Raw genomic sequence first — 25,675 nt, forward strand, 5'->3', positions numbered from 1 at the left:
GTTGGTCCCTGAAAAAAGAATTCAAACGGCCGCTCCTTTGCCCCAGAAAGTCCCCGGTGCGCTGGGGTCCGTTCTGCTGGCTGCCCAGACACAGCGAGCTAATCCCGTCAGATGGGCAGCTCTGAGTTAATGAGGGCTACCTCTCTTTTGCCCCTGAGAGCATGGATTTCCTTTAGAGTGCTTCCCAGGTTTGGGGAGACAGCGATATATGGCTGCAGAACGAATTGCCCGGCAGGATTAAAAACTAATCCCTCAGCGGCCGCGTGCCCATTGGCTGCCTCTGGGTTTGCTTCCTCTCCCATCTCCCAGTGCTCCTCGTTCAGAGTGTCATGTGGTTGCTTATTCCGTGGTTATCTTGCAAGCGGCTCCTGAGCTGCTTTTAAGTCCTGGAGGATGTGTCACTATTCGATGACCGTCTGCCACCCGCACAGACCCGCACCTGCACACACAGGCGACTGCTGAGAGCTCCGCGTATCAGCACCAGGGGCCGGAGGCCTGTGGGGATGGTCAGCGCGCTCGGGTTTCGGTGACACGGAGAGAGAATATGTCAGATGTGCAGCTCTGGGAAAGCGATAACCTTCACACCTGTATGGGCAGAGCCCTCATTAACGGGGTCATTTCCCGTTTGCAACATCTTGGTTGCCAAGCCTTTGTCGATTGAGTTGTGAAAGCCTGGAGTCCCTGAGGGCTTTCCAGGAGCGGGCTCTGCCCTTGGTGACTTCGCTGTGTCTTGACCTTTTGCCGAGGTGACATCCATTTGGGGGCTGTGGGCTGCAGCTGGTGCAGACCGAGGAGGACTGAATACCAGGGTTTGGGAGCAGCCCTGAACTAACGGGCCCAAATTGGTCAGTGGGTTGTCATGGCCTGTGAGGCACTTGCCACCTGAACGCTTGCATCCATCCGCTGTTTGACTCCTGTCTGTTCCCTGTGTCCTGTTGAGGCCTGGCTGGAGGAGAGGATTTCCAGAGTGTTGGATGGGCTCAAGGAATAGATTCCCAGTCCAATGATGACCTCATCCACTCCCCCGGCACCTACCCCTGCGCTATCTCCGTTCTCACACCCACCCAGACGCCCAGGTCTGGGAGTTGTTCTGGACAAGCTCCCTGGACAGCCCCACTGGCTCTCGACTCCTGATTGCATTTCCCAGCATCTCTTCTGCCAGACCCCCTGCCTCCACCCCGGCGATCTGCTCTAGTTGGGGCCTCGGTAGCTCTCATGGGGATCACTGCAGGCATCGTCTGCCAGGGCCCCTTTCTCTTCATTCCTGCCAGAACCATCCTCCCCAGACAGAATATATATTCCTTTATTTATGCCCCTCAGTGGCTCCCTGTTACCCATGGGTAAAGCCTCCTGCACGTGGCACTGAGCCCACCTTGACCCGTCCCTTTTTGTTGCTTCACCCCGTCTCCCTTTGCCCCTGGTTACCCCACATCTAGCAATGGGAAACGGCTGCAGCTCTCTGGACCCTCCGGCTCTCTCATGTAGCTCTGCGTACACTCGGTCTGCTCTCTGCTGAGGTCCTGGTTGTGCCCTCTGCCCTCACCAAGCAGGAATGCCCGCTTGTCCTAATTAAAACCTGGTATGAAGAAGCTCTCTTCTCTGAAGCCCCTCCTGACTCCTTGTGACTAGAAGGGACCCCTTGCCCTGTGTCCTCCAGTGTCCTTCACAGCACAGGAGCACTCGGCAGCCTCTGTGTATACATCTGTCTCCTTGACTGTGAGGATTTGGGTCTTGCAGCTCATCAGCCTAGCACAGTGCCTGGCAAGGAAGAGGCACCCTCAGTACTTGTAGAATGAGTGAAAAAGGAGCTTGGAGTCAGGTTGTGGGCTGTGGTGCTGGCTCTGCAGCCACTGCTACAAGTTTGCTCACGTAATCTGTAAAATGGGGACGTATCCTTCCCTCACAAGGTGGTTGTGAAGTTAGAATAAGAAGACACTTGGGCTCTAGCCGGTTTGGCTCAGTGGATAGAGCGTCGGCCTGTGGACTGAAGGGTCTGAGGTTCAATTCAGGTCAAGGGCACATGCCCGGGTTGCGGGCTCCATCCCCAGTAGTGGGTGTGCAGGAGGCAACCAATCAATGATTTTCTCTATATCTTTCTCCCTCTCCCTTTCTCTCTAAAATCAATAAATATATATATATATATTTTTTTAAATATATTTTGTTGATTTTTACAGAGAGGAAGGGAGAGGGATAGAGAGTTAGAAACATCGATGAGAGAGAAACATCAATCAGCTGCCTCCTGCACATTCCCTACTGGGGATGTGCCCGCAACCAAGGTACATGCCCTTGACCGGAATCGAACCATGGACCTTTCAGTCCGCAGGCCGACGCTCTATCCACTGAGCCAAACTGGTTAGGGCAAAAAATATATTTTTTTAAAAAAAAAGGAATGAGAAGACACTTGGGGAAATGCTGTGTGGTGTGCAGGGTTGGCTAAGTGCCTGGAATTCAGCAGGCCAGGTCCTCAGTCTTTATTTCCCTTTTCAGGTGACAATTGGAGACAGCCTCAGTTTCGAGAGCAGCACCTCAGTACCTTGCATCTATTTTTTGTCCCCTTGCTGAGGGCTTCTCACCTGGACTCCCATTAGGAGGGTGCGCTTGGAAGCGCCCACCGCACAGGGGCAAGGTGGCCACCAGGGGGCAGAGGCTTTGAATCTTCCTGCTTTGGGGGGGCGTTTAGCACATGTTTAGAGCCCAGATCCTGAAAGCTCTGTCCCTCAAGGTTGCTGCAGGGCCTGGGGTGCTGCAGCCCGCCCTCGCTCTCAGCAGGAACTTAGGCCCAGCCCTGTGCGGTGTGTCACGACCTTGGCCCTGAGTAAGTCAGAGACAGCCTGCATGCTAATGTCTAAGCTGCTTTCTCAGGATCCCTGCAGCCATCTGCCGTTCAGGTGCCTTCTTTGTGCCCTGGGAGGATGGTTTTCATCAGGGCTCACACGTCTGCCCATGCAGAGGCATCGGTTGAGAGAAGCAAGAGAAGAGATGCAGTACAGGGCTCCGAAGGGGTCTGCGTGGATTTGATAGTTTAATAACTCAGAAATGAGGATTTTAGAAAAGCGAGTAAACAGCTTAAAAAAAAAATGGAGATGAGGCCAAACCTGTTCCACCAGGCCCTCGCACAGTAGCCAGCTCAGATAGAGGGCCGCCGATTAACCACGTGACACGCACACGCCTGCCAGGACACCTGGCCAGCCTGGCCCCAGCAGATTATGCCGTCGTTTTCTCTTTCAGCTCCTCCCTATTCCATTAACTCCCTCCCCACCCACCGCAGACCCCTTGGCCACCCCACCTTCCCCCACTGACATAACCTCCGATTCATCTGCACAAAAATATTCATTCCCTCTGACTTCTTTCTTGGGGGGTGAAGGGGAGGGTGGTCTGAGAAGTGACTTTTGACCATCTGCCCTCATACGAGAGAATCCATGCGGAGGGCAGAGAGCTTGGAAGACACAAAGTGCAAACAAAGACAGCCACGTACCACCTGCCTCTCCAGCATTTTCCTATCTGCTAGCCCAGTTCTTCCCACATCTACAGGGTGTCGGGGTGGTTTTCTCTACAAAAACAGTTTCAAGCCTCTTAGAGCTCTTTTCTTCTTTAGCCTAGTAATGTGCTTTCAACATTTTTAGGTATTATTTTCTTTTTTAAAAAAATAGTTTTTAATTGATTTCAGAGAGAGAGAGAGAGAGAGAGAGAGAGAGAAATATCAATGATGAGAGAGAGTCATTGATCGGCTGCCTTCTGCAGGCCCTATACTGGGGATTGAGCCCACAACCCGGGCATATGCCCTGACTAGGAATCAAACCGTGACCTTCTGGTTCATAGGTCGAAGCTCAACCACTGAGCCACGCCAGCCAGGCCTTTTTAACAGCTGTGTAATATTTCACTGCTGGGGAAGTGCTGTGACTTATGTGGCCGAGTCTCTGTTGGTGTCCCCACTACCCTGTGGTTTAATGGTCAGTGTAGGAGCAGCTGGAGGATTGTACACATTTGCGCAAGGAAAGGACCGAGGCAGGAGGAATGCGAGAAGAGAAGGGCTTCTTGGTTATAGCAAACAAATTAGAAATAACCCAACTATCCACATTTTGGGACTAATGAAAATGTGGTGTAATCCTATGATGGAATACTATACAGGTATATTGAAGGAAAGAACTAGAATTATATTTCTTCTCAAAAATATTAAAGGGGAAAACCAAGGAACATCTTTGGAATGATAATGTTTATGTAAAAATATGCTGAACAATGTTGTATATTTTCACTAATTATATATACATATGTGTGTGTGATATGTAAATGTGTTTTTTTAAAAAATCTGGAGCAGTATATCCCTAAATTATAGCAGTGCCAATCTCTGAGGAAATGCTGGGGGGAGTAGGATTAGGGTTGATAATCAGAAGAGATCGAAGGCTTGTAATATTTTAATTAAAATTTTTATGATGAATATTCCAATTTATTAAATGTTGGATGTTTACAATATCTTTAAAGTCACAGTTTAGTAGGTGGCAGCTTCAGCGTTTAGTAATAAGTGAACTAGGCACCAGCTCAGAGGCAAGGGGTGCCACCCGGGGGCTTGGGAGCTACTCCTGACAGGGCAGTGAGGCAGGTCGGTTTGGGGAAGAAGTGAATCAGAGTTTGCAGTCCTCTTGGCTGGCTCTGTAGCTGGTAGTCACACCTTTTTAGAAATGGCATCAATAATGTAACATTTATCAATCATCAACCTCAGACCAGCTCTATTTTAAGAAGCACTGGGGATGTGAGTGAAGGAATGAATGGGTGTTATTTTTGTCCTTGAACTTGAAACCAGGGCAGGCCCTCCTTGTCTCACCTGACTGTGAATTTGGTCTTGCCCTCTGCTCTGTCCTCCACCTGCCCCAGGGATGATTCAAAAGTGCAAACCTGATCTGAGTCCTCGCTCTCCTAGTGAGCCTCTTCCTCACTTCCCGTGCCAGGGGTGGGGGGATTGACCTTTCCTGCTCTCTCCCGCCTGGCTCTGCTGTGCCCTCCACTCACGTGACAAAAGACCTCGGCAAACATCTTGCTAATCCTGGAACGTGTTGAAAAGTTTTCGTGTGGCATGCACTTCCCCTCGCATCCTTCAAGACCCCATTCAAATGCCACTGCTTCTGTGAAGCCTTTTTAGACCTGCTTTCTCCTGAGTGGCCTGAACTTCGCACCTCACTGCCATCACATGCTGGAATATAATGATAGTTGTGTATTTCCTTTGGGATTGTCAGCTTAGGATAAAACTAGGTTTTATTTATTTTTCCCTCACAGTTTCTGCCCTGGTCCCTTCATGTAATACGTACTGAAAATACGTCAGTTGAAAGTATAGTGTATATCTCAGTTATCTTTGCCGTGTAACAAATTACTCCAAAACTCAGTGGCTTAAAACAGCCATTTTATTATGCTCATGGTTCTGTGGGTCAGAGTTCATGTGGGCACAGCAGGGATGGCTCCTCTCTGCTCCACCGCATCTGGGCCTCAGGTCGGATCATTCATTCCAACCTGGGAGGCGGCTCGCAGCTGAGGTCTGGGAATGTGTGAAGGCCGTTCACGCGCATGGCTGGCAGCTGGTGCTGCCCGTGGATCTCGAGCTCCCCAGTCTCCACGGGGCCTCTCCACGAGCCTTGGGCTCCCTGACAGCATGGCAGCCTCAGGACTCGAAGGCACAGGGCAGCAGGTGGCAGAGTGGCAGAGTGGAAGCTGCATCACTCTCTATGACCTTGCCGTGAAAGTCACACAGTGTCACAGGCCTGCCCAGATTCCAAGGGAGGGGAATAAACGCCACCTCCTGATGGTCTGGTCACATTGCAGAAGAGCGTGTGGAACAGGAGCCATCGCTGCTGCCGTGTTTGGAAAACACAGCCTGCCCGGCGTGTGGGAGACCTCAGTTCACATCTAGAGCTAATGTCAGCACGACTGCTGTTATTAGTAGGGTTGGTGGCTTACTGCGCACTGAGCACTTATGGGCCGGGCGTTCAATGTAGCAACTCGTTTCCTCCCCCATCAGCACTGTGGCCATGAGATCACTTTACAGATGAGGAAGCCGAGGCCCGGAGAGGTTAAGTAACCAGCCGTGGCCTCACAGCGACAGCCTGTGTGGCCAGAGGTCAGGAGGGGGAAGAATGCAGAATTACTTCCGTCCCTGGGTCTGCCGCTGGGTGGTGGCATCGCACTTATCGCATGGGAGTCGCTGGCTGTTTCAAGGGATGTTTTTGAGGGAAGTAAGGCCGCAGAGGCATGCTCTTGTGCCCGTGGTCCCGGGAAGCTGAGCTGCGAGCCGCCCTGGCTCTGGGGCCCCGGTGTGTGTAGACCTTGGTCAGGCCGCCCCTGAGGGCGGTGACATTAACCTCGTGGGGCCTTCTTGTTAAGGAGCTTCCCACAGTGACCGTGTCTCCAGCCCGACTTCGTGACAACCCCGCTCCTGGCCTCAGGGTCAGCAGCTGTAACGTGAAGTCACTAGGAGGACAGCCCTTACGGTTTGCTGTGAGCATGAAATTAATACACGTGCCCTGGCTGGTGTGCTCGGTGGTTAGTGTGTCAACCCATGCACTGAAGTGTCACAGGTTCGATTCTCGGTCAAAGGCATGTACCTAGGTTGGGTACATGCCCGTTGGGGGCGTGCAGGAGGCAACCAGTCAATGTGTCTCTCTCACGTTGATGTTCCTCTCTCTCTCTCCCTCCCCATCCCTTCCACTTTCTCGGAAAAGCAGTGGAAGAACTATTCTCCGGTGAGGAATAACAGCAACAAAAGTACACGTAAAGCCCTCAGAACAGGGCCCCGGGCCTGACCAGGGCCCGGCAGGGGCTGGCTGTCATTGTTGGTCAGGCTCGACCTTTGTGTCTGTCTGTCCCCTGGTCCAGAAAGGTTCTTTCAGCTCCTGCTACTCCTTGTCCTCCCTTAACTGAAGGCTACCGAGTGGGACTTCCCAGACCTTGTCGCTGGCGTGGCCGTCACTGGCGTGGCCCTCCCGACCGCTCTCTCGGGAGCCTCTATGTCTGTGAAGCACTTGGTTGCCTGGTGTGTTGGGCAGTTTTCGCTCGGGGCCCTGCAGACTCCCCATCATCGTCTTCAGGGCCAGGTGGGCACAAAACCCAGCCGGTGGTTTAACATCACTTATCACTGCCATTCCCCGACCCGACCGCAAGTCAGTATGTGCCACAGCCTGAAAAGACCATTAGTCATGTTTTTTGTCATGGAGAAAGGGACCTAACCTTGAAGATCATTTCCTGGTCTGGTAAATGTGGCTGTAATGAAATCGCCCAATTTAGTCATGAGGATTAAATGAGATGACGGACCCAGAGCAGTTAGGACAGTGCTGGGCACACTGACGTGCTAATCGTCGTCGTCGTCATCATCATCATCATCATCATCATCATCATCATTTATCTTCATTTTAAAACAGCACATGCCTGCTTATTTTTAAAAAATGGGAAAATAGAGGAGAGGAAAAGGGAGGGAATCACCCATATTCTCAACACTCGAAGATTCATGCCGATTTCATTAGTGTTTTGTTTGGTTATTTTCTAGGTACGGTATTTTTTTTTTTTTGAAAGTGAAGGTTTGTTTTGTTTTGTTTTGTTTTTAAATGTATTTATTGATTTCAGAGAGGAAGGGAGAGGGAGAGAGAAATAGAAACATCAATGAGAAGAGAGAATCATTGATTGGCTGCCTCCTGCACGCCCCACACTGGGGATCGAGCCCGCAACCTGGGCATGTGCCTTTGACTGGAATTGAACCTGGGACCTTTCAGTTCACAGGCCAACACTCTATCCACTGAGCCAAACTGGCTAGGGCTAGGTACAGTATATTAACATAACTTTACTACTGATTCAATTTCAATATTAGTGTTTTTTTAAATGCTTTTGTACTGACAAAGATTTTTCCTATTTGGGGATTGCTGTCTCTCACTGGCAGAAATAAGATGACATTTAAGTGTATTCATTTGATGACTTTCACAGTATTATTTGATCTCCAGGGTTACCTGTGAGACTGTGTAGGGTACACTGCATTATTCCCACTTTACAGATGGAAACATACTCTAGTGCAGCCGAGTGCCTCACAGGATTTGTAACAACTGGGTGCCAGTGGAGCTTTGGGGACGTCAGGGCCCCACTGGAAGAGGAGATGTGGGATGGTGCGGTGGCTCCTTCTGACGTGGTGACGTGCTCAGTCACGCACCTTGATCATAGAAATTGGATTCCGTGCCTAGAGCTGTGGGTCCCCGAGCCCAGGCATGTGCTGAAACATGCATGAGAAGCTGGCTGGCAGGCGCAGCGACCTCTCTCTCCTCACTGCCACCCCTGGCCAGGTTCATCTAGGACTCAGCACCAAGGAAAAGTGGAAGCACGCTTGGACAAGCTATACCTTGTAGAGCTTGTTGAGTGATATCATGAGTTTGTGAATGAGGACTGTCAAAACCAAATCTGAGCCCCAGCGGGGTGTTTCCGTACACCAAAAGGGTTGCGGGTTCGATTCCTGGTCAGGACACATACCTGAGTTGTGGGTTCGATCCCCTGTTGGGATGCATACTGGAGGCAACGGATGGATGTTTCTTTCTCACATTAATGCCCCTCCTCCCCGCCTTCCTCTCTCTAAAATCAATAAATCCTCAGGCGAGGATTTAAAAAAAACAACTATAAGGACATGGTCTTTCCCACTGACCATTTATTGTCTAAAGCAAATAATTCTTAATCTTTTTTCTTGGCCTTGAATCTCTTTGAGAACTTTTTGAAATCTAGAAAAGCACACACATGTACATGTGACACAATTTTAAATTTAAGCTCGGGACCCACAGGTATCTATATTAGTCATATATCAGTATAAGACACATTTCCTCAAACTTAAGGCTTGAAAGAACAGTAAATCCTTTTCAATTTTATTGTAAATCTAAAACTGCTCTTTAAAAAAGACTTTAAATAAATCTCAATGGGAGGAACTGTGCTCTGCTAAATTGGGAGGAAGATACAGAGATTTTCCACATGCCCTCCAGCCCCTACACAGGCATAGCCTCCCCCGTTAGCATCACTCACCAGAGGGGCATTTTCTTTATTACAAACGATGAACTTACATTGACACCATTACAATCACCCAGAGTTCATAGTTTACCTTAGGGTTCACTCTGGATGTTGTACATTCTATGGGTTTGGACAAATGCATGTATAATGACATGTACCCATCATTATACCATCGAGAGTATTTTTACTGCCCTGCAAACCCTCTGTGCTTTTCCTGTTCCTCTCCTCGGCCGCTGCAAACACTGATCCTTTTACTGTCTCCATAGTTTTGCCTTTTCCAGAATGTCATCAACTTGGGACGCATGCAGGGGAGCCTTTTCTGATGGGCTTCTTGCTCTTAGGAACATGCATTTGCGTTTCTTCTGTGTGTTTTCATGGTTTAACAGCTCCTTTCTTTTTAGTGTTGACTGATGATTGCCTTGTCTGGGTGTGCCACAGTTTATCTATCTATTCACCTTCTGAAGGACATCTTGATGCTTCCACGTTTTGGCAAATATGAATAGAGCTGCTATTAATATCCATGTGCAGGTTTGTGTAGACAAGATCTCCATTTCTTTGGGTAAATACCAAGGAGCGCTGTTGCTGAATTGTATGGGAGGAATATATTTAGTCTTGTAAGATACTGTGAAACTCCCTCCCACAGTGTCTGCACCATTTTCATCCCCACCAGCAATGCATGAGAGTTCCTTCTGCTCCACATCCTCACCAGCATTTGGTGGTGTCAGTGTTCTGTATTTTGGCCATTCTAATAGTAATAGTAATAGTAATAGTAATAGTAATAGTAATAGTAATAGGGTATCTCATCGTTGTTTGTTTGAATTTCCCTGATGACATCTGATGTCATGGGCTTACTTGCCATCTGTATATCTTCTTTGGTGAGGTGTCTGTTAAGGACTTTGCCCCCCGACCCCCCCTCTTTTTTTTAATCTTCACTCTAGGATATTTTTCTATTGTTTTTTAAATATATATATATATATATATATATATATATATATATATATATATATTTCATTGAGGAAGGGAGAGGGAGAGAAAGATAGAAACATCAGTGATGAGAGAGAATCATTGATGGGTTGCCTCCTGCATGCCCCACTCTGGGGATTGAAGCCACAACCTGGGCATGGGCCCTGACCGGGAATCGAGCTATGACCTGATGGTTCATAGGTCAGTGCTCAACCACTGAGCCATGCCGGCCAGGCTGACAATCTGTCTTTTAATTGCTACATTTAGACTATTGACAAAGTGATTATCGATATAGTTGGACTGATATCTACCATATCCATTACTATTCTTGTTGCCCTTGTTTGTTTGTTTGTTTTGTTCCTATTTTTATCTTCCACTTCTCTTCTGCCTTTTGTGTCTAGCTCTCTTTGTACAGTTATATATAATACTTTGATCTTTTCTTTTTGAATTACAGAAGTGATATTTGTGTGCTGCTAAGTAATTCAAGGAGTGCAGGAATGTCAAAAGTAAAAATGGTTATCTAAAAGGAAAAGGCGAGCCCTGCTCAGAGGAGCCTCTGTGCTAGGCTGAGAGGGAAGATGCTAGGCTGAGAGGGAAGGTGGGGAAGGGGTTGGGCCAGGGAGGCCTTGGCCAGGGCTGGGGACCGGGCCTGTTTGAAGGCAGCCGTGTGTACGAGAAGGAACTCTGCCCAGCAGGGCCAGTGCCAGGGGAAGGAAATGGGCGGGGCAGGGTGTGGAAGGGGAATAAGCTGCTGAGAAGAAAAGGTTAATTTTTATTTCTATGTTAAGGTCCACTTCCTAAGAACAGCATTATTTTCAGCGACTGAAGGAGATATTTCATAAGCGGAAGCAGGTGCAGCTGAATGTGTTTGGTTAAAGTACAGTCCAGTATTTATTTATTTGTCAGGGCGTTTATAACCTGCTTCCGGCTCGGACAAGTGGTTTTGACCCTGATGCCCCAGGCTCATTCAGGCCACTTAACACTGTTTAACTTTCGGGAGAGCAATGAGCAGGATCCGAGGATCGAGTGCTTTTGTAAGGCCTGTCAATAGAATCCACTCGGGGTGAGCTCTGTATTGCATCACAGTTGTATCTGATGGCAGGTGCTACTTGCTTCTGCCCTCTCCCTACAGGGGAAAGACACTTTCTTCATCCACACCAACGTGGAGTCTTTCTGAAGGGAGGAGCTTAAAGTGATTGAGAGCCTTGAATTAGCAGAGCTTCTTTCATTTGGGCACCTGGCTGGCACTGGGCAAGCAGACACCTTAAGGCAGCGGCCTTGACCCTGGTCGGGTCCAGGCAGGGTTATTTATTCAAGCTCCCCAGGAGAGTCCAGGGAGGGCCCATGGTTGAGAGGTAGTCCCTTCAAGTAAGATGCTGGCCGGTCCTGGCCCGCCTCCAGCCTTCTCAGCAGCGGTGAGAGTGACCAGGTGGGGAGTGGTCACAGCTGCCCAGTCACAGAGCACTGAGATCAAGGAGCCTTAAGCGGTATAAATGTGCTTACATTGTTTTCAAAGTCTCTGCGATTCTGAAGTGCTGCAGACATTTGTTCAAATGTCACCAGCTCAATGTTTCAAAGTGTCCTAAAGGGTACGTGGTCACAACGTGATGCAGCGAACGTTAACATACTAACGGTAAATAACTAACCAGCTGTCTTCTCCACGACTTTTCAGTGTAGAAAGGAATGCTGTCGACCGGGATGTATAGAGTAAATTCACATGCCACTTGGATCTGTTGATTTGTAACAACCCCCCCCCCCCCCCCACACACACACACACTTTTTTAGTTTCCCTGCAGAAGCTGAGACAGGGTTGTGTGGAAGGTTTTGTTTGGGGAAAAGAGATTCTTTGCAAGTAAGAGTTTACGAGCCACAGCCTTTCCTTGTAAGGTCTGTTTGAAAGTCGGTCATTTTGCATGTTAGGTCAGCGGCTGGAGCACAGACACCCCGGGCGGGGCTTCGAGCTGAGCCCACTAGGACGTGAGCTGTCCCAGCTGCTCACCAGCTGCATCCACGGCAGATAGGTTTACCCTGGGGCAGCTGTGGTTCTGCGTGGGAGGGAGTGGGCTGCAGCCGTGCGTGGTGGTGGGTGGCCCAGAGATGGTGTCACTGACAAGAGGCCACTGGGATGTCCTTGCGTTACCACTGGCCTGTCCTCTGGATCCAGAGGCACAGAATGATCCAGCCAGAGGGGCCTGGGCCAGCAGCTCTTTTCCGAGGACTAGTCATGGGCTAGGCCCTGCGAGGCACACATCATCATCCCCATCTGATAGATGAGGAAACTAAGGCTCCGAGAGGTGAAGTGACGCGCCCAAGGTCACAGCTAGGAAGTGACAAAGTCAGCCTTTAGCACACATGCTAGTCTGCTCCAAAGCCTTCGTAGAAACCACGGTACAGATGAGGAGACCCAGCTCCCGAGGGCAGAGCAGCTTGTCCAGGGTGACAGCCCATTCCAGTTCCCGGCAAAGCTGCGCCGACCCCTCGCCTGCTCTTTCTGCCCACGGGGCGGTCCAAGGGTTGTCCACTCCCACTTTCTCAGTGACTGGAGCAGAATCAGTGTTGTGCTGGCGTGGAAGGAGAAGTTAAACCCACCCTATCGCCCCGTTCCCGAGTGTGCAAGGGAGACCATGATGAGAACACGGGGAAGGCAGGCAGGGCCCACCGTCGGGGAGCATTTCCCGCCAGAAGACGAGGGCGGGTGGGCGAATCAGAGCCGTGACCTCAAGGGCAGCCTTACTCGCGTGTCACCCGTCTGCGCTCAGCTCCCTCTAGTCAGTGTGTGGGCATCAATCAAGTTCACGTGCGCTCGGCTCAGAGCTGCCGCCCCCGGGGGCTCAGCGCTGTCCCGTTCCTGGCGGGCAGAGGGAGTAAGGACTGCGTGCTCCTCCACAGGGTGTCCCGGAGGATCGACTTTTGAGAATAAAGGGTGCAGCCAAAAGAAGGGGCCGCCCCCCCCCCCGCCCCCCGCCAGCCCTCTAAGCGAGAAAGGGGCATTTCATTTCAGCCAGATCACAAGGTTGTTTCTACTCCTTTCCATCTGAATTGTGCCAAGGATTCATTCAACTTTTCCTGCTCATTCTGTCAAAAACCTTATAAGCAGCCTTAATGTGAATAGTTCTAAAATGCCACGTAAATGACAAACAGAGGGACTAAATGACATCCCCAAGGGTCAGCTGCTGAATAAGTAGCAGCACACGTCCTCGTGCGGTCAGATCCCCGCACATGCCAGTTAGGGACCGTGCTTTCCCACGGAGGGTTTTAATGACTATCTCTACATCACAGAGCGCCTCCGAAAGTGCCAGCTAGCTGCTGATGGTACTGTCCTGCCACACAAACAGCAAACCCTTTGAGGATTGCTGCCTCCTTTGCTTTTGGTCTGAGTCGTAAGTGAGCCTGTTGTGTGTGTGTCCCCTGTAGGTGCAGTGACAGCACAGCGGCAAGTCGCCGTCCAGGAAGGCCCCTTGTACCGCACGGAGGGCTCCCACATCACCATCTGGTGCAACGTGAGCGGCTACCAGGGATCTTCCGAGCAGAATTTCCAGTGGTCCATCTACCTGCCCTCGGCCCCAGAGCGCGAGGTCCAGATCGTCAGCACCGTGGACTCCTCCTTCCCTTACGCCATCTACACCCAGCGTGTGCGCAGCGGGAAGATCTACGTGGAGAGAATCCAGGGGAACTCGGCCCTGCTGCACATCACCGACCTCCAGGCCCGCGATGCCGGCGAGTACGAATGCTTCACGCCCAACACCGATGAGCGATACTTCGGGAGCTACAGTGCCAAGATGAACCTAGTGGGTAAGGAGAGAGCTGTTGGTATGTGGCCAGTGTCCTGCCTGCCTGCGTGTCGTGGTCAGTTCTGGCTGCTGTAACAAAGTATTGCAGACTGAGCAGCTTAAACAACAAGCATTTATTTCTCACAGTTGGGGAAACTGGGTGCCAGCCTCATGGGTTCTGGTGGGAGCCCTCTTCCAGGTTGCGGACTGACTTCTCATTGTGTCCTCACATGGTGGAGGGAGCGAGGGAGCACGCTGAGGTCCCTTTATAGGGGCACTAATCCTATTCAAAGTCCATCACATTGACTCACTTCTCTCGGACTGATCCTTCCCTTCCTCCTCCTCCTCCTCTTCCTCTCCCCCTCTCTCTCCGTCTCCCTCTCCCTCTCTTAAAATCCTCACCGAGGACGTGCTTAGAGAAAGGAAGGGGGGGGGGAGTTAATTCTTTCAGAGTACAGCTTTATTTGACTTTAAAAAAAAACACCTCCCCAGATATTTTAGAGGTCAACCAGTCACGTAAAAGAATAAAGCTTGTGTTCCTTGATAAGGCTGAAACTTAACAAAGATCTAAAGCAGATGTTAAGTATTTCTGAGAAGGTTGACTAGCCCTCTAGCTGGTGAAAGGGGATATGAAAATATGAGGCAAGGATGTCTGTGGTTGCTCGCCTGAAGACATGACGAGGGTGATGAAGCCTATGACGTCAGCGGGAAGAGAGGTGAAACCTCAGAGTTGGGCTCTGGGATGCGGGGGCGACACGGAGCCAGGAAGTGAGTGCAGCTGCAGGTCCTTGCTCCGCCCTGGGTGTTCAGTGACCTGGCTCCACGAGTGGGGCATGGGCACCCGTTGGTGGGCGAGTCCCCAGCGATGGAGGGATCTCGGGGGGAGGGTTAGCACTATCCAGGCTGTTCGGTTTTTCTGCCCAAGTCATAATTTCTTTTCTTTTTTTCTTTTGCCGTCATAGTCTCTTCTCTAACAGTAACGGAATGATTTTTAAGACATTAATCAAATCATGTCCTTTCCATGCTTAAAATTCTCTAGTGGCGTCAGCCACATTTAGAATAAATTCTGCTCTTCACTTGGTTCTGCAAGACCCTACGTGAGCTAGCTCTTGCCTTCCCATGCCAAGTCATAATTTCCAGGCTTACTTGTGATAATAAAAACTGGAATTATTGATCCTTCCTCTTGGCACACACTGCCTTCTGCCCACTCCCTCCACCTCCAGCTTCCTTCGGTGACTTTTCCTTTCTGACAAGTCTGCACCCCAGCAGGAGGCCTGTAACCCAACCCTGAGAAATCACACACACGGGTGTTTTCATCAGTCGGGGGGGGGGGGGAGTGTTTAGTCCCCAGGGAAGAATTCTGACCAAGGGACCACAGGGCCACTTCACGTGCCTGCGTCATCCCCCTACGGTGGCTGCCTGCCAGTGTGGAGCACTTGGCACCTCAATTACATGAAAATTGAACCTGTTAAAATCAAGGAGAATGATGCTTTTTTCTATCAAAAAAAAATTTTTTTTTAAATAATAGCCTTCCTAGCGCAATGCCTTGTTGAGATCAGCTGGGGGGATGTGGGGCGGTGGCTGGAAGGGAGGAATTGAGGAAGTTGTATAGAGATAAAAACTCCCCGAGTTCCAGGAACAATTTCCGTTTGAAGATCAGTCAGAAGCCAATTTCACGTATTTTGAAGCAAGTACCAGAATGAACAATAAAATCTAATTTCCCCTAAAAGAACATGCTTTGTACACAGTATTTTTAGGGAGTCCTTCTAAAATCAAATACAACCCATCTTTTGTCTGAGTGTTATGAAAATCACCAAACAGGTAAGAGTAATTGCCAGAAACTTGCAGTCCAGATCCAAACAGAAAACTTCCATTTTGTGCTATCTTGGGTCATCTGTGGCCTCGCAGTGATGGGTGGAGGCTGCATGGGGTAGGAGCTTTGCTGTTAGCTGTCGTTGAGTCTGCTCCAACCCCTGGGGACCCTCTGACTGAGTGATGTCCACATGTCCTGTCCTGTCCTCAACAGCCCTGCTCAGCTCCTGTGGACTCATGCCTGTGGCTTCAGTCTTCCTCTTTTTCTGCTGACTTCCATTTTCCCCAGCATTATTATTATTTTTAAATATATTTTTATTGACTTCAGAGAGGAAGGGAGAGGGAGAGATAGAAACGTCAATGATGAGAGAGAATTATTGATTGGCTGCCTCTTGCATGCCCCCTACTAGGGATCGAACCTGAAACCTGAGCATGTGTCCTTGGCCGAAATTGAAACGGGACCCTTCAGTCCGCAGGCCGACGCTCTATCCACTGAGCCAAACGGGCTAGGGCTTTCCCAGCATGATTGTCTTTTGCAAGGAACCCTGTTTCTCAGGATGTGCCCAAAGCAGGACAGCTTCAGTTCTGTTCCTGTGAACGTACGTTCTGCAGCTTCATTGTGACCGTGCACTGCGATGCTCTGTGTTACAGTGATCCCAGACTCCCTGCAGACCACAGCCGTGCCCCAGACGCTGCACAAGGTGGAGCAGGACCCCCTGGAGCTCACGTGCGAGGTGGCCACCGAGACGGTCCAGCACAGCCACGTGTCTGTGGCCTGGCTCCGGCAGAGAGGCAGCGAGAGGCCCGTGGAGGTCATCGCCCTGAGCCGAGACTTCGTGCTCCACTCCAGCAGCGAGTACGCCCAGCGGCAGAGCCTGGGGGAGGTGCGGCTGGACAAGCTGGGGAGCAGCACCTTCCGCCTCACCGTCTTCCACCTGCAGCCGTCTGACCAGGGCGAGTTCTACTGCGAGGCCGCCGAGTGGATCCAGGATCCCGACGGCTCGTGGTACGCCATGACCCGAAAGCGCTCCGAGGGCACTGTGGTCACCGTCCAGCCCACAGGTCAGTCTCTCTCGTCCCCGTTGTCCACCCGGTGGGGAGGGTTGTCAGACATGGAGATGGTGCGCAGACCCCTTCTTCAGTGACACCGGAAAGTGCATGAGGTTTTCACGTGAAGTTAGAGATGGTCCCGCCTTGGGCCAGAGGAAGCTGAGGGATGTATGGGGCCCAGGACTGGGTTCCATTAGCCACGCGCCTGGCCCCTTGGTGACATTGCCTGCTTTGGGTACCAATCCCGTTTCTTTCTAGAGGCCATTTGAGATTGGGACCCTTCCATCATAGATACGAAATCCTGGGCTAGAAAAATTTTGGCATCAGTGGTTATTTACATACTAGAGGCCCGGTGCACGAAATTTGTGAACTCGGGTGTCCCTCAGCCTGGCCTGTGCCCTCTCGCAGTCTGGGAGCCCTCAGGGGATGTCTGACAGCTTAGGCCAAGACGGGGAGCGGGCCCAAGCCGTCAGTCGGAATCCTTAGTGCTGCTGCGGAGGCGGGAGAGGCTCCCGCCCTGCACTGCACTCACCAGCTGTGAGCCTGGCTCAGGGCTTCTGGCTGAGCAGCGCTCCCCCTGTGGGAGTGCACTGACCACCAGGGGGCAGCTCCTGCGTTGAGCGTCTGCCCCCTGGTGGTCAGTGCATGTCATAGCGACCGTTCCTTCTGCCATTCATTCAATTTGCATATTAGTCTTTTATTATATAGGATATATTTATTGATTTCAGAGAGGGGAAGGGAGAGAGAGAGAGAGAGAGAGAGAGAGAGAGAGAGAGAGAGAGAGGAACATCAATGATAAGAGAGTCATTGTTTGGTTGCTTCCTGCATACCCCCTACTGGGGATGGAGCCCGCAACCCAGGCATGTGCCCTTACTGGGAATGGAACTGTGACCTCCTGGTTCATAGGTAGACAGCTGGGCAATGTGGTTATTTTTTATATTACTTCTTTTGTGGTGTTTGATGATTTTCAAGATGCACTGTCACCATTCTTTCACTGTTCTGGGAGGTAAGTAGGAAAGATGCGTGTGCTGGTGGCTTGCTGGTGGGCCCCAGGAGGAGTCCTGGTGTGTTGTTGAGGCAGCTCCCGGGACACTGGGATCCCCATAAATGCTGTCTCAGGGGGAAGATTTCGGAAGGGGATTGCTGGAGGAGGCTGAGTGACGAGTTAAGAGCTGGGTCAAGGTGATGGCAGCTCCATGAGCCGAGACCCTCCTGCTCCTCACGTTATCCTCCCACAGGGTCAGACTGTACCCCCAGCCCCCGTGTCTGGCCCCCGCATCCAGCCTGTTGTTGCCGCTGCCTAGGCTGGGCTGGGGTAGGCTCTCCGTGGGCCTTGGGCCCCCTGGCTTTGGTTGAGGGCGGTCACTGTGTGGTTAAGGAGGTGTGGTGATGGCCCAGGAGCCTTTCCTTGTGTTCTGCTGACCTCGGGGGCGAGGCTACAGCTGTCCCGGGGAGTGGAGGAGGGGTCTGTGGGAGTCTGGTGCGTGTGGGGTCCCCTTGTCAACACCTGTCCCCTGACCTCCCTGTCCCATTTGCTGCGGGTCAGTGGTCTTGGTCTTTCCATAATCTTCTGTCATTCTAGAGAGGGCTTCCGACTCATCTGACAGTGCAGATTCCTGAGCCAGCTCCAGGGTGGGGCCTGGGGAGCTGGGTTTCCAGCATCCTTCCCGGGTGATTTTTCCATGTTCTGTTCCTACAGCTTGTTTGTGTTTTTCTAATCCTCACCTGAGGATATTTTTCCATTGATTTTCAGAGAGAGTGGAAGGGATGGGGAGAGACACACATACAGAGAGAAACATCGATGTGAGAGAGAGACACACCAATTGGTTGCCTCCCACACGTGCCCGTGCCCTTGACCAGAATCAAACCCCTGACCTTTCGGCCTGCGGGCCGACACTCTATCCCGAGCCAAACCTGCTAAGGTTCCATGGTCTGGGTTTTGTCAAGCGCAGCTCTGCAGGTCGTAGGGCAGAAGGGATCCTCTGGCAGCGGGTGGATGTGAGGGCTTTTATGCGAAGGGCTGGGCTCCTGTAGAGGTGGCACCTTGTCTGTATGACCCAGAGCATTTGGCAGCTTCTGCATCTTCCAGTACCAAGAAATCTCCAGACGGCGCCTTATTTCCTATTTATCGTTCCCTTCCAGGATGGTTTTACTATCAGCTTCAAAAGTCTGGACCAAATTTGGAGTCTTAATGCTTTTAAATTGGGTTGCACCAGCTAATCTACTTTATTTTTAATCGTACCAATTTGGAATTAGGAGTTTTTAAAATTTGCCCAGCAAATATCTCCAGACTACGCCAGCCCAGGGAACACTCGATGACATGAATGTTGATGGCTTCGCTCTGGGCCCCTGTGCTGTTCAGGCTCAGTGGTTGCCGCCCCAGCATGGCCTCCTCGTAGTTCATTTCGGTCAACACCCAGTGAGTCCCTGCAGCACTGAAGGTGTGGTGGTAGCGCCGGGGATTCAAAGATGATTCACACTGGGTCCCTGCACGCAGGGGGCCGGCCGGTGGGACAGCCAGCGGCTGAGAGCAGGGTGCTAAGTGCTGCGATCGGGCAGAGAGCGCTCCGGGGACACGGTGAACGTGAAGTGTGTCTACACTGTTTCCCTGAAGGGGGCAGTTGTTAAGGCACATCCAGGGCCACCAACAAGTCTGGTGACTTGAGCTGAGCCTTGAGTCTTGGCAGGAGAGCAGGGAGAGAAGCCTGCGATTGTTTGGCATGTGGGCAAACAGAGAGCAGTTGAGTATCGGTAGATGTTGAGTTCCAGATACAGTGACAAGTGATGAAAGGAAAGCGGGGAAGTAGCCTGAAGCCCCACGTGCTGGAGGAGGAGGGACTGGATGCTGGTTACAGCGATAGCCTCCCCTACCCCAGGCTCTTTGGTCCTGTTTTCTAGAACAGAATGTTTTCTCCAGCACTTGACTCCTTTGTCTTACCCCACCCCGGCCATGGGTGCCTATGAGAGAGGAGAACTGTCCCATGGAAGTGATAGTCACCACGCACCATTGCACGGGTGCTGGGACACGCTAGTGGTGACAGGCTCTTCGTGGATCACGTGACCCCCATGCCGGATCAGACATCCGGCTCTGAGAAGGGGGCTTGGGTTCGTTGGCTGTTTCAGAGGTGTTCCGGCTTTCGATGTAAATAGGTACTTTTGGCGACACCTTTCTAAAGATTTGACAGGTGGTGACTAGTGAAAAGCCATTAGTTTTCTTTGTTCCTGTGCAGTTTTGTGACTTATTTCCAGTATTCACATGGGGTTGAAGACTGTATTTCAGTATATTAATATTTGAGTTATTGGGGTTGGGGATTCAGAACCTAGGCCACTATATAACTGTCTCACAAACCCCCGTGGGGTAAGTCCCACTACATCTGCTGAAAATGTGTGTAGTCATGTGGCTAGTGGAGTTCCGGGGTAGAGGTCAAGGCTGGACCTTGGCGCTCTGCCAGGTGGGTGATAATTCGGAATTCCTTACTGACTTTCGGGGGTCAAATCCAGGGCGGTATAAGCTGTAGACAGAGCCCAGCGGTCTCGACTGGGATAACAGGCCTTCACACCGTCTGGGTCTGGCAACCTCGAGTGTCCTCTGTGACCTTCTAGCACTTTCTCGTTCCCTGGGTGCGGTGGTGGCTTCCCTGGAGTGAGCCTGGGAAGCGGGCATGGGTGGTGGGACTGTGCCATGCGTCTGGGTGGCCGGGGCCCTCACTCACCCAGTTGTGCCGTGTTGCGGTTTGTTTCCTCAGACAAAGAGTTCATGGTGCGGCTGGAAACCGAGAAGCGCCTGTACACCACGGGGGAGCCGGCCGAGTTCCGCTGCATCCTGGAGGCGCAGAACATTCCTGACCGCTACTTCGCCGTCTCCTGGGCCTTCAACAGCTCGCTCATCGCCAGCATGGGGCCGAACGCCGTGCCCGTCCTCAACAGCGAGTTCGCCCACCGGGAAGCCCGGGGACAGCTCAAAGTGGCCAAAGAGAGCGACGGTGTCTTCGTGCTGAAGATCTTCCACCTCCGCCAGGACGACAGCGGGAAATACAACTGCCGTGTGACCGAGCGCGAGAAAACCGTCACCGGGGAGTTCATCGACAAGGACAGCAAGCGCCCCAAAAACATCCCCATCATAGTCCTCCCCATCAGTAAGTGGAGAGGCGCCTGCTTCCTTCCCCTTCCCCCACTGGTCTGGTCCAATAGCTGCATCACTGAGAGGTCAGGGGAGAGAAGACGGTGCTGGAGGGGAGGGAGGGAAGGTGGGACTCTAGGGTTCAAGCTGACAGGGAAGGCCAGCTCACTGCTCCCCTGCTCTAGCTCCCCTGCCCACTTGGCAACCCCCCAGGTAGACGAGCAGGACAGCTATTTGCTCCCAAGTGGGAAATCAGTCCCAGGAGGAGTGGGGAGATGCCTATCTTGACATCTACCTTCAGAGGGAGGATTTAAAATCATAAAGCTCATTGTTAAGAAGGATTTGCCCTCTGGGTTTTGGGGAGTGGAGGGGTTGGCATTTCCCTCATTTTCTCTTTCCTGTGGAAATTGTGTTTTTTAAAAGTCAGTGGCTGGGATCTCTCACATTTTCCCGGGGCATAGACTTTTAAATCTGATGCTCAGGTGGGCTCCCTGCCCCCCTGGGCACTGGGCGTTGTCTGGGGCGTGGCTGGGGACTGACTGCCTACCTGTGTTTAGTCATCCATAGTCTCAGGATGTTCTCATTAATATCGCATTTCTCCCATGGTTCTATTTTTAGTAAAAAGAGAATGAAAAAACTTAGAATGCTCAGAGTTTAAACAAGATGGGGAAGTTTTTAAACTAACCGTTAACCCTTTCTCAGCTGTTCAAACTGTTCTTTCTCTCACCCTTACCCTTGCTCCCTTTCATTTTTACTGCATTTGTAATATAGCTCTTGATCTTCAAGTCTGAAGGAAAAAGACCACACAAGCGTCCTCCCACTCTTTCTCCTTTTCTCACCAACAGGATTACTTTCTTTTCATGCTTATTTTTAAAAAGCCACACGCACACACCTAATTATCTTGAAATTCTTCTGTTACTAGACTCCCCCCCCCCCCCCCCCCCCGCAATGCCTAGCATGGTGCTTTGCATAGGGTAGGTGCTTGCAGACTATTTGTAGGATTGAAGCTGTGGAATCGAATGACTACTTTCTCTACTATTTTCCTGTTGGTCAGTGTTTGCCTTAACCATGCACGGACTCTCTGCTTTTAAATCTGCAACTAATTCCTTGTTGTGTTGTAAGGATCCAGTGAAGGGCAGCCACGCTGTTTGCTTCCTATATCTTTTGTGCTAAGAGATTTCCCCCCATCCCCTTCCAAGAACGTGTTTGATGATCTGTGGCCTGCTGTATTGCTTTTCCAGCAGATGACTGGGTAGTTAAAGTCCCCCAGAACCACCAGATCCTGCCCCAAGGCCACTTGGGTAAGTCTACCAAAGCAAACGATCACGTCGGTAATGATGGTAATACCTTGGACTTTAATGGCGCTTTTCCTCCCAAGAGCATCAAAGTGCTTCTGCATCTATCATCTTCCCCGCTTCCCCCCCTCAAGTCCCCTTAGAGGCCAATATTGTATCCGTCCTGTGACGGAAGAAGCCAGAGCACCGCCCAGAGCCGTGGCTGAGCCAGTTCCGTCAGAGGTTGAGCTTGCGCTGCAGTAGAAATCTCTGCTTCTAACCCATGTCCACTGCTCTGCGCTTAGCCTGTGTCATACCACCAACCTCTTGGTTTGAAAGTTCATTTGTGACATGCCCTCGGATTCTCATGAGTCTTGTCCAGAGTGTTTTAAATTGTCGGCTGTCTTTTCTCAGGCCCAACAACACCGGTGAATAGTCTAACTGGGCAGTGTCTGTATTTGTCTTTGCCTGGGCTGCTGGAATGGTGTGGTTTCTCACAGCCCCAAGTTCTAATTGTGCAGTTTTCCAGGCTTGCTAGAATAACAACGCACCCCCAGCAGCCCTCACAATACAAGCTGGGCTTACACGAGAGTCCATTGGGGTGACAATAGGGCACGAGGGTGACACCCTGCAATGTCGTTCTTCTGATGAAGGCCCGAAAAGGGATTTTTCCCCCTGGATGCTAAAGTTGTCCTCACTCGGAATCAATAACACTGGGGATGAGTCTTTAATCCAAAGAGGAATCTTGTTGCTATTAATGATGAGATGAAAAACGACGACCTCATCTAACACTCAGTGTCATGACCCTGAGAAGCAGGAACTGTTAGTGTCTCCATTTCGCACATGAGATTTCGAAGCTTGGGTGGGGTTAGGTAAGGACCCAAGGTTGCCGAATTGGGCCCAGGCGTCCTGCCTCCACACCCTTGCTTTTAGCCAGCAGTGCTGTGGATGCGGGCTCATCGGGAGTCTTATCATCGCCCTGAGTCTGTTGGGATGGCTCCTGGGGAGGTTGCCCTCCTGGGAGCATTCCTAGTCCCCTTGTGCAGACCTGTTTTTGTTTTATTTTTTTCACATAAAACAAGCCGACCCAGACTGAGGAGCAGTTCTACTCACCTTAACCAGAGTCCATGCAGGGGTTCTGTGCTCACCTGCACCTGTTTCTGCCTGTGGGGGAATCCAGGGAGCAAGGGTTGATTCAAATGCATGGTCCTGGGTACGGGTGTGTTTCCCACTGGGTGTGCCTCTTAATCTGGGACTTGATTGTATTGAGTGATTGAAAATTGATGATTGATTCAAAAATGTTGGGGAGGGGTGCCCAGAAAATTGGAACCAAATTAGTTACAGTATTTTGTGTTCTTTTATACTTATTATGGCTTTTTGAACTCAGTATAGATGACTGTACAAAATAATATACTCATGATTAAAGCAGATTGGCATATCCATGATATTTACAAAAACCAAGAGTTATGGGGATAGTAAAATCAATCCTGATCACAGTGACCAGCTTTTGAAAACTTAGTATGTTTTAAGTGATTTATATACATGGTCTCATTTACTTTTTAATCTTTAAAAAACTGTATGAGATAACACTCTCCCTGTCTATAGTAGAGTTCAAATAGTTTGAATGAGTTCATATAGTTAAGTGAGTTAGCAAAACAGTGAAGGGAGTGGACTCCTTATCCCAAACTTTTTTAAAAAAATGTATTTTTATTGTTTTCAGAGAGGAAGGGAGATAGAAATATCAATGATGAGAGAGATTCATTGATCTGATGTCAGCCACAGCACCAAAGGGTGGGAGTGGAATTTCCAAAGCATTCAACCTAATAGAAATCCAAATGGAAGAGCCTGGAACCCCAGCTGAACAAAGAACCCAGTACATTGGTTTATGCCCTAAGCTTAATGGCATTGGTTGTTTTTGTTTTTAATTGATTTTTAGAGAGAGGGGAAAAGAGAGGGGTAGAAAGACAGAAACATTGGTGAGAGAGAAACACCATCAGCCAACACCATTGGCTGCTTCCTACACACACCCCTACTGGGGATCGGGCCCACAACCTGGGCATGTGTCCTGGCCGGGAATCAAACCAGCAACCTCTTGTTTCCTGGATCGACACTCAACCACTGAGCACACCGGCCGGGCGGTTATATTTCTTAGCTTCTGATCCAGCCCCAGGTCTAAGACTTAGACCCTCATTACTCTGGTCCTCTGCACACGGCACAGGCTCTTAGGTGATCAGACCCAAATCCCGGGATCAATGCCCAGAACCAGCCAGGGCCAGGGCTCTCAGCCTCCAAGGCCCACCGTGCCTGCAGCGGGTGACACTGCACCCATCCTCCTTTCTCGTCTGCGGGGAGGGCGCGGTGGAGACCCGAGGCCCCAGCTGTGCTCTCTCTCTGTCCCCAGAGAGCAGCATCTCCGTGGAGGTGGCCAGCAATGCCAGCGTGGTCCTCGAGGGCGAGCACCTGCGCTTCTCCTGCAGCGTCCGCACGGCGGGCAGGTCGCAGGGCCGCTTCTCCGTCATCTGGCAGCTCGTGGACAGGCTGAACCGCCGCAGCAACATCATGTGGCTGGACCGGGACGGCACCGTGCAGCCGGGCGCGTCCTACTGGGAGCGCAGCAGCTTCGGGGGCGTGCAGATGGAGCAGGTGCAGCCCAACTCCTTCAGCCTGGGCATCTTCCACAGCAGGAAGGAGGACGAGGGCCAGTACGAGTGCCACGTGACCGAGTGGGTGCGGGCCGTGGACGGAGAGTGGCAGGTCGTGGGGGAGCGTTGGGCCAGCACCCCCGTCTCCATCACGGCTCTCGGTAAGTGAATGTCTGGGAGTCCTTCTGCAGGGTCGCTGGGGAGACTGCCCCGGGTCAGGAGCCCTCCCCTGACCTGTATCGGTCAGTCCTGCCGGGAAACAGAGGGCACCTTCAAAGGGTTTAATGGAAGGAACCCGCTATGGAAGCGTGGGCATGGCTGAAGGGACCAGTGATGCATGGCGGGCCCTGGGGCCGGTGACTTTAACCACTCGTGGGTCTGGGTGGCGGGAGTGAAGCTGTAAGAATTCTGGCCAGAGGACCGAGGCCACTCAGCAGGACATGGTGGCCCCGGGTAGAGGATATGCCACCTTCAACACTGGCTGAAGAGCAGGCGCATACCCACGAAGCTGCTCTTCTGCCCCCAGGCTCTCCTCCGCCCCTGGTGTGCTGTCCAGTGCCCAGCCCTCCTGAAAGGTTCAGAGCAGGGCGGACAAGGGCAGGGAATCACCTTGATTCTGAGTGTGGACAGACAGGATGGTGAGCCTGTGGCTTACGTCTCTTCCGGGCTGTACTGTGCTCCGGGCTAAGTCTGAGCAACTGGCTGGGAGGTAGACACTTTCATTTTACAAGGAGACTGAGTGAGGCAGGTTAACTGATTTGCTCAGGGCTGTAGCTTTTAAATGCCAGACCCACAGCCTGAACCTAGGAAACCAGCCATCTATCTTAATTTTTTCCAAAGCCTGTGCTCTGAGGCCCCTCCTTAAGAAAGCGATTTCCTCATTAGCATGAAATTAAAAGATACCTTGAGGTTTACTAAAACCAAAGGAGATTAGATGGGCTCCTCATGGGGTCCTTAAAGAGGCTTCCGTCAGCACGTATGTGCCTAATCGGATCCGTGTGGAGCATTGTAAGAGGCAGGCGTCTGCTGCTT

At 51.2% G+C, this 25,675-nt stretch overlaps 1 protein-coding gene across 5 annotated transcripts in view; it reads left to right on the forward strand.

The window, feature by feature from the left end:
* The window catches only part of IGSF3 (immunoglobulin superfamily member 3), an 86,853-nt gene that overhangs the window by 33,424 nt on the left and 27,754 nt on the right, over positions 1–25,675 (forward strand). For 3 of the 5 annotated variants that reach the window (XM_059673309.1, XM_059673310.1, XM_059673311.1), the window contains exons 3-7: positions 13,390–13,767; positions 16,209–16,619; positions 20,354–20,743; positions 21,969–22,028; positions 24,403–24,804. In XM_059673309.1, the coding sequence (XP_059529292.1) occupies positions 13,390–13,767; positions 16,209–16,619; positions 20,354–20,743; positions 21,969–22,028; positions 24,403–24,804 (1,641 nt within the window). The remainder of the gene's footprint in view (positions 1–13,389; positions 13,768–16,208; positions 16,620–20,353; positions 20,744–21,968; positions 22,029–24,402; positions 24,805–25,675) is intronic. The other 2 variants (XM_059673313.1, XM_059673314.1) reach the window with 2 other exon arrangements.

This window comes from Myotis daubentonii, chromosome 18, assembly GCF_963259705.1.
Source record: "Myotis daubentonii chromosome 18, mMyoDau2.1, whole genome shotgun sequence".
In the NCBI taxonomy this organism is placed as follows: domain Eukaryota; kingdom Metazoa; phylum Chordata; class Mammalia; order Chiroptera; family Vespertilionidae; genus Myotis; species Myotis daubentonii.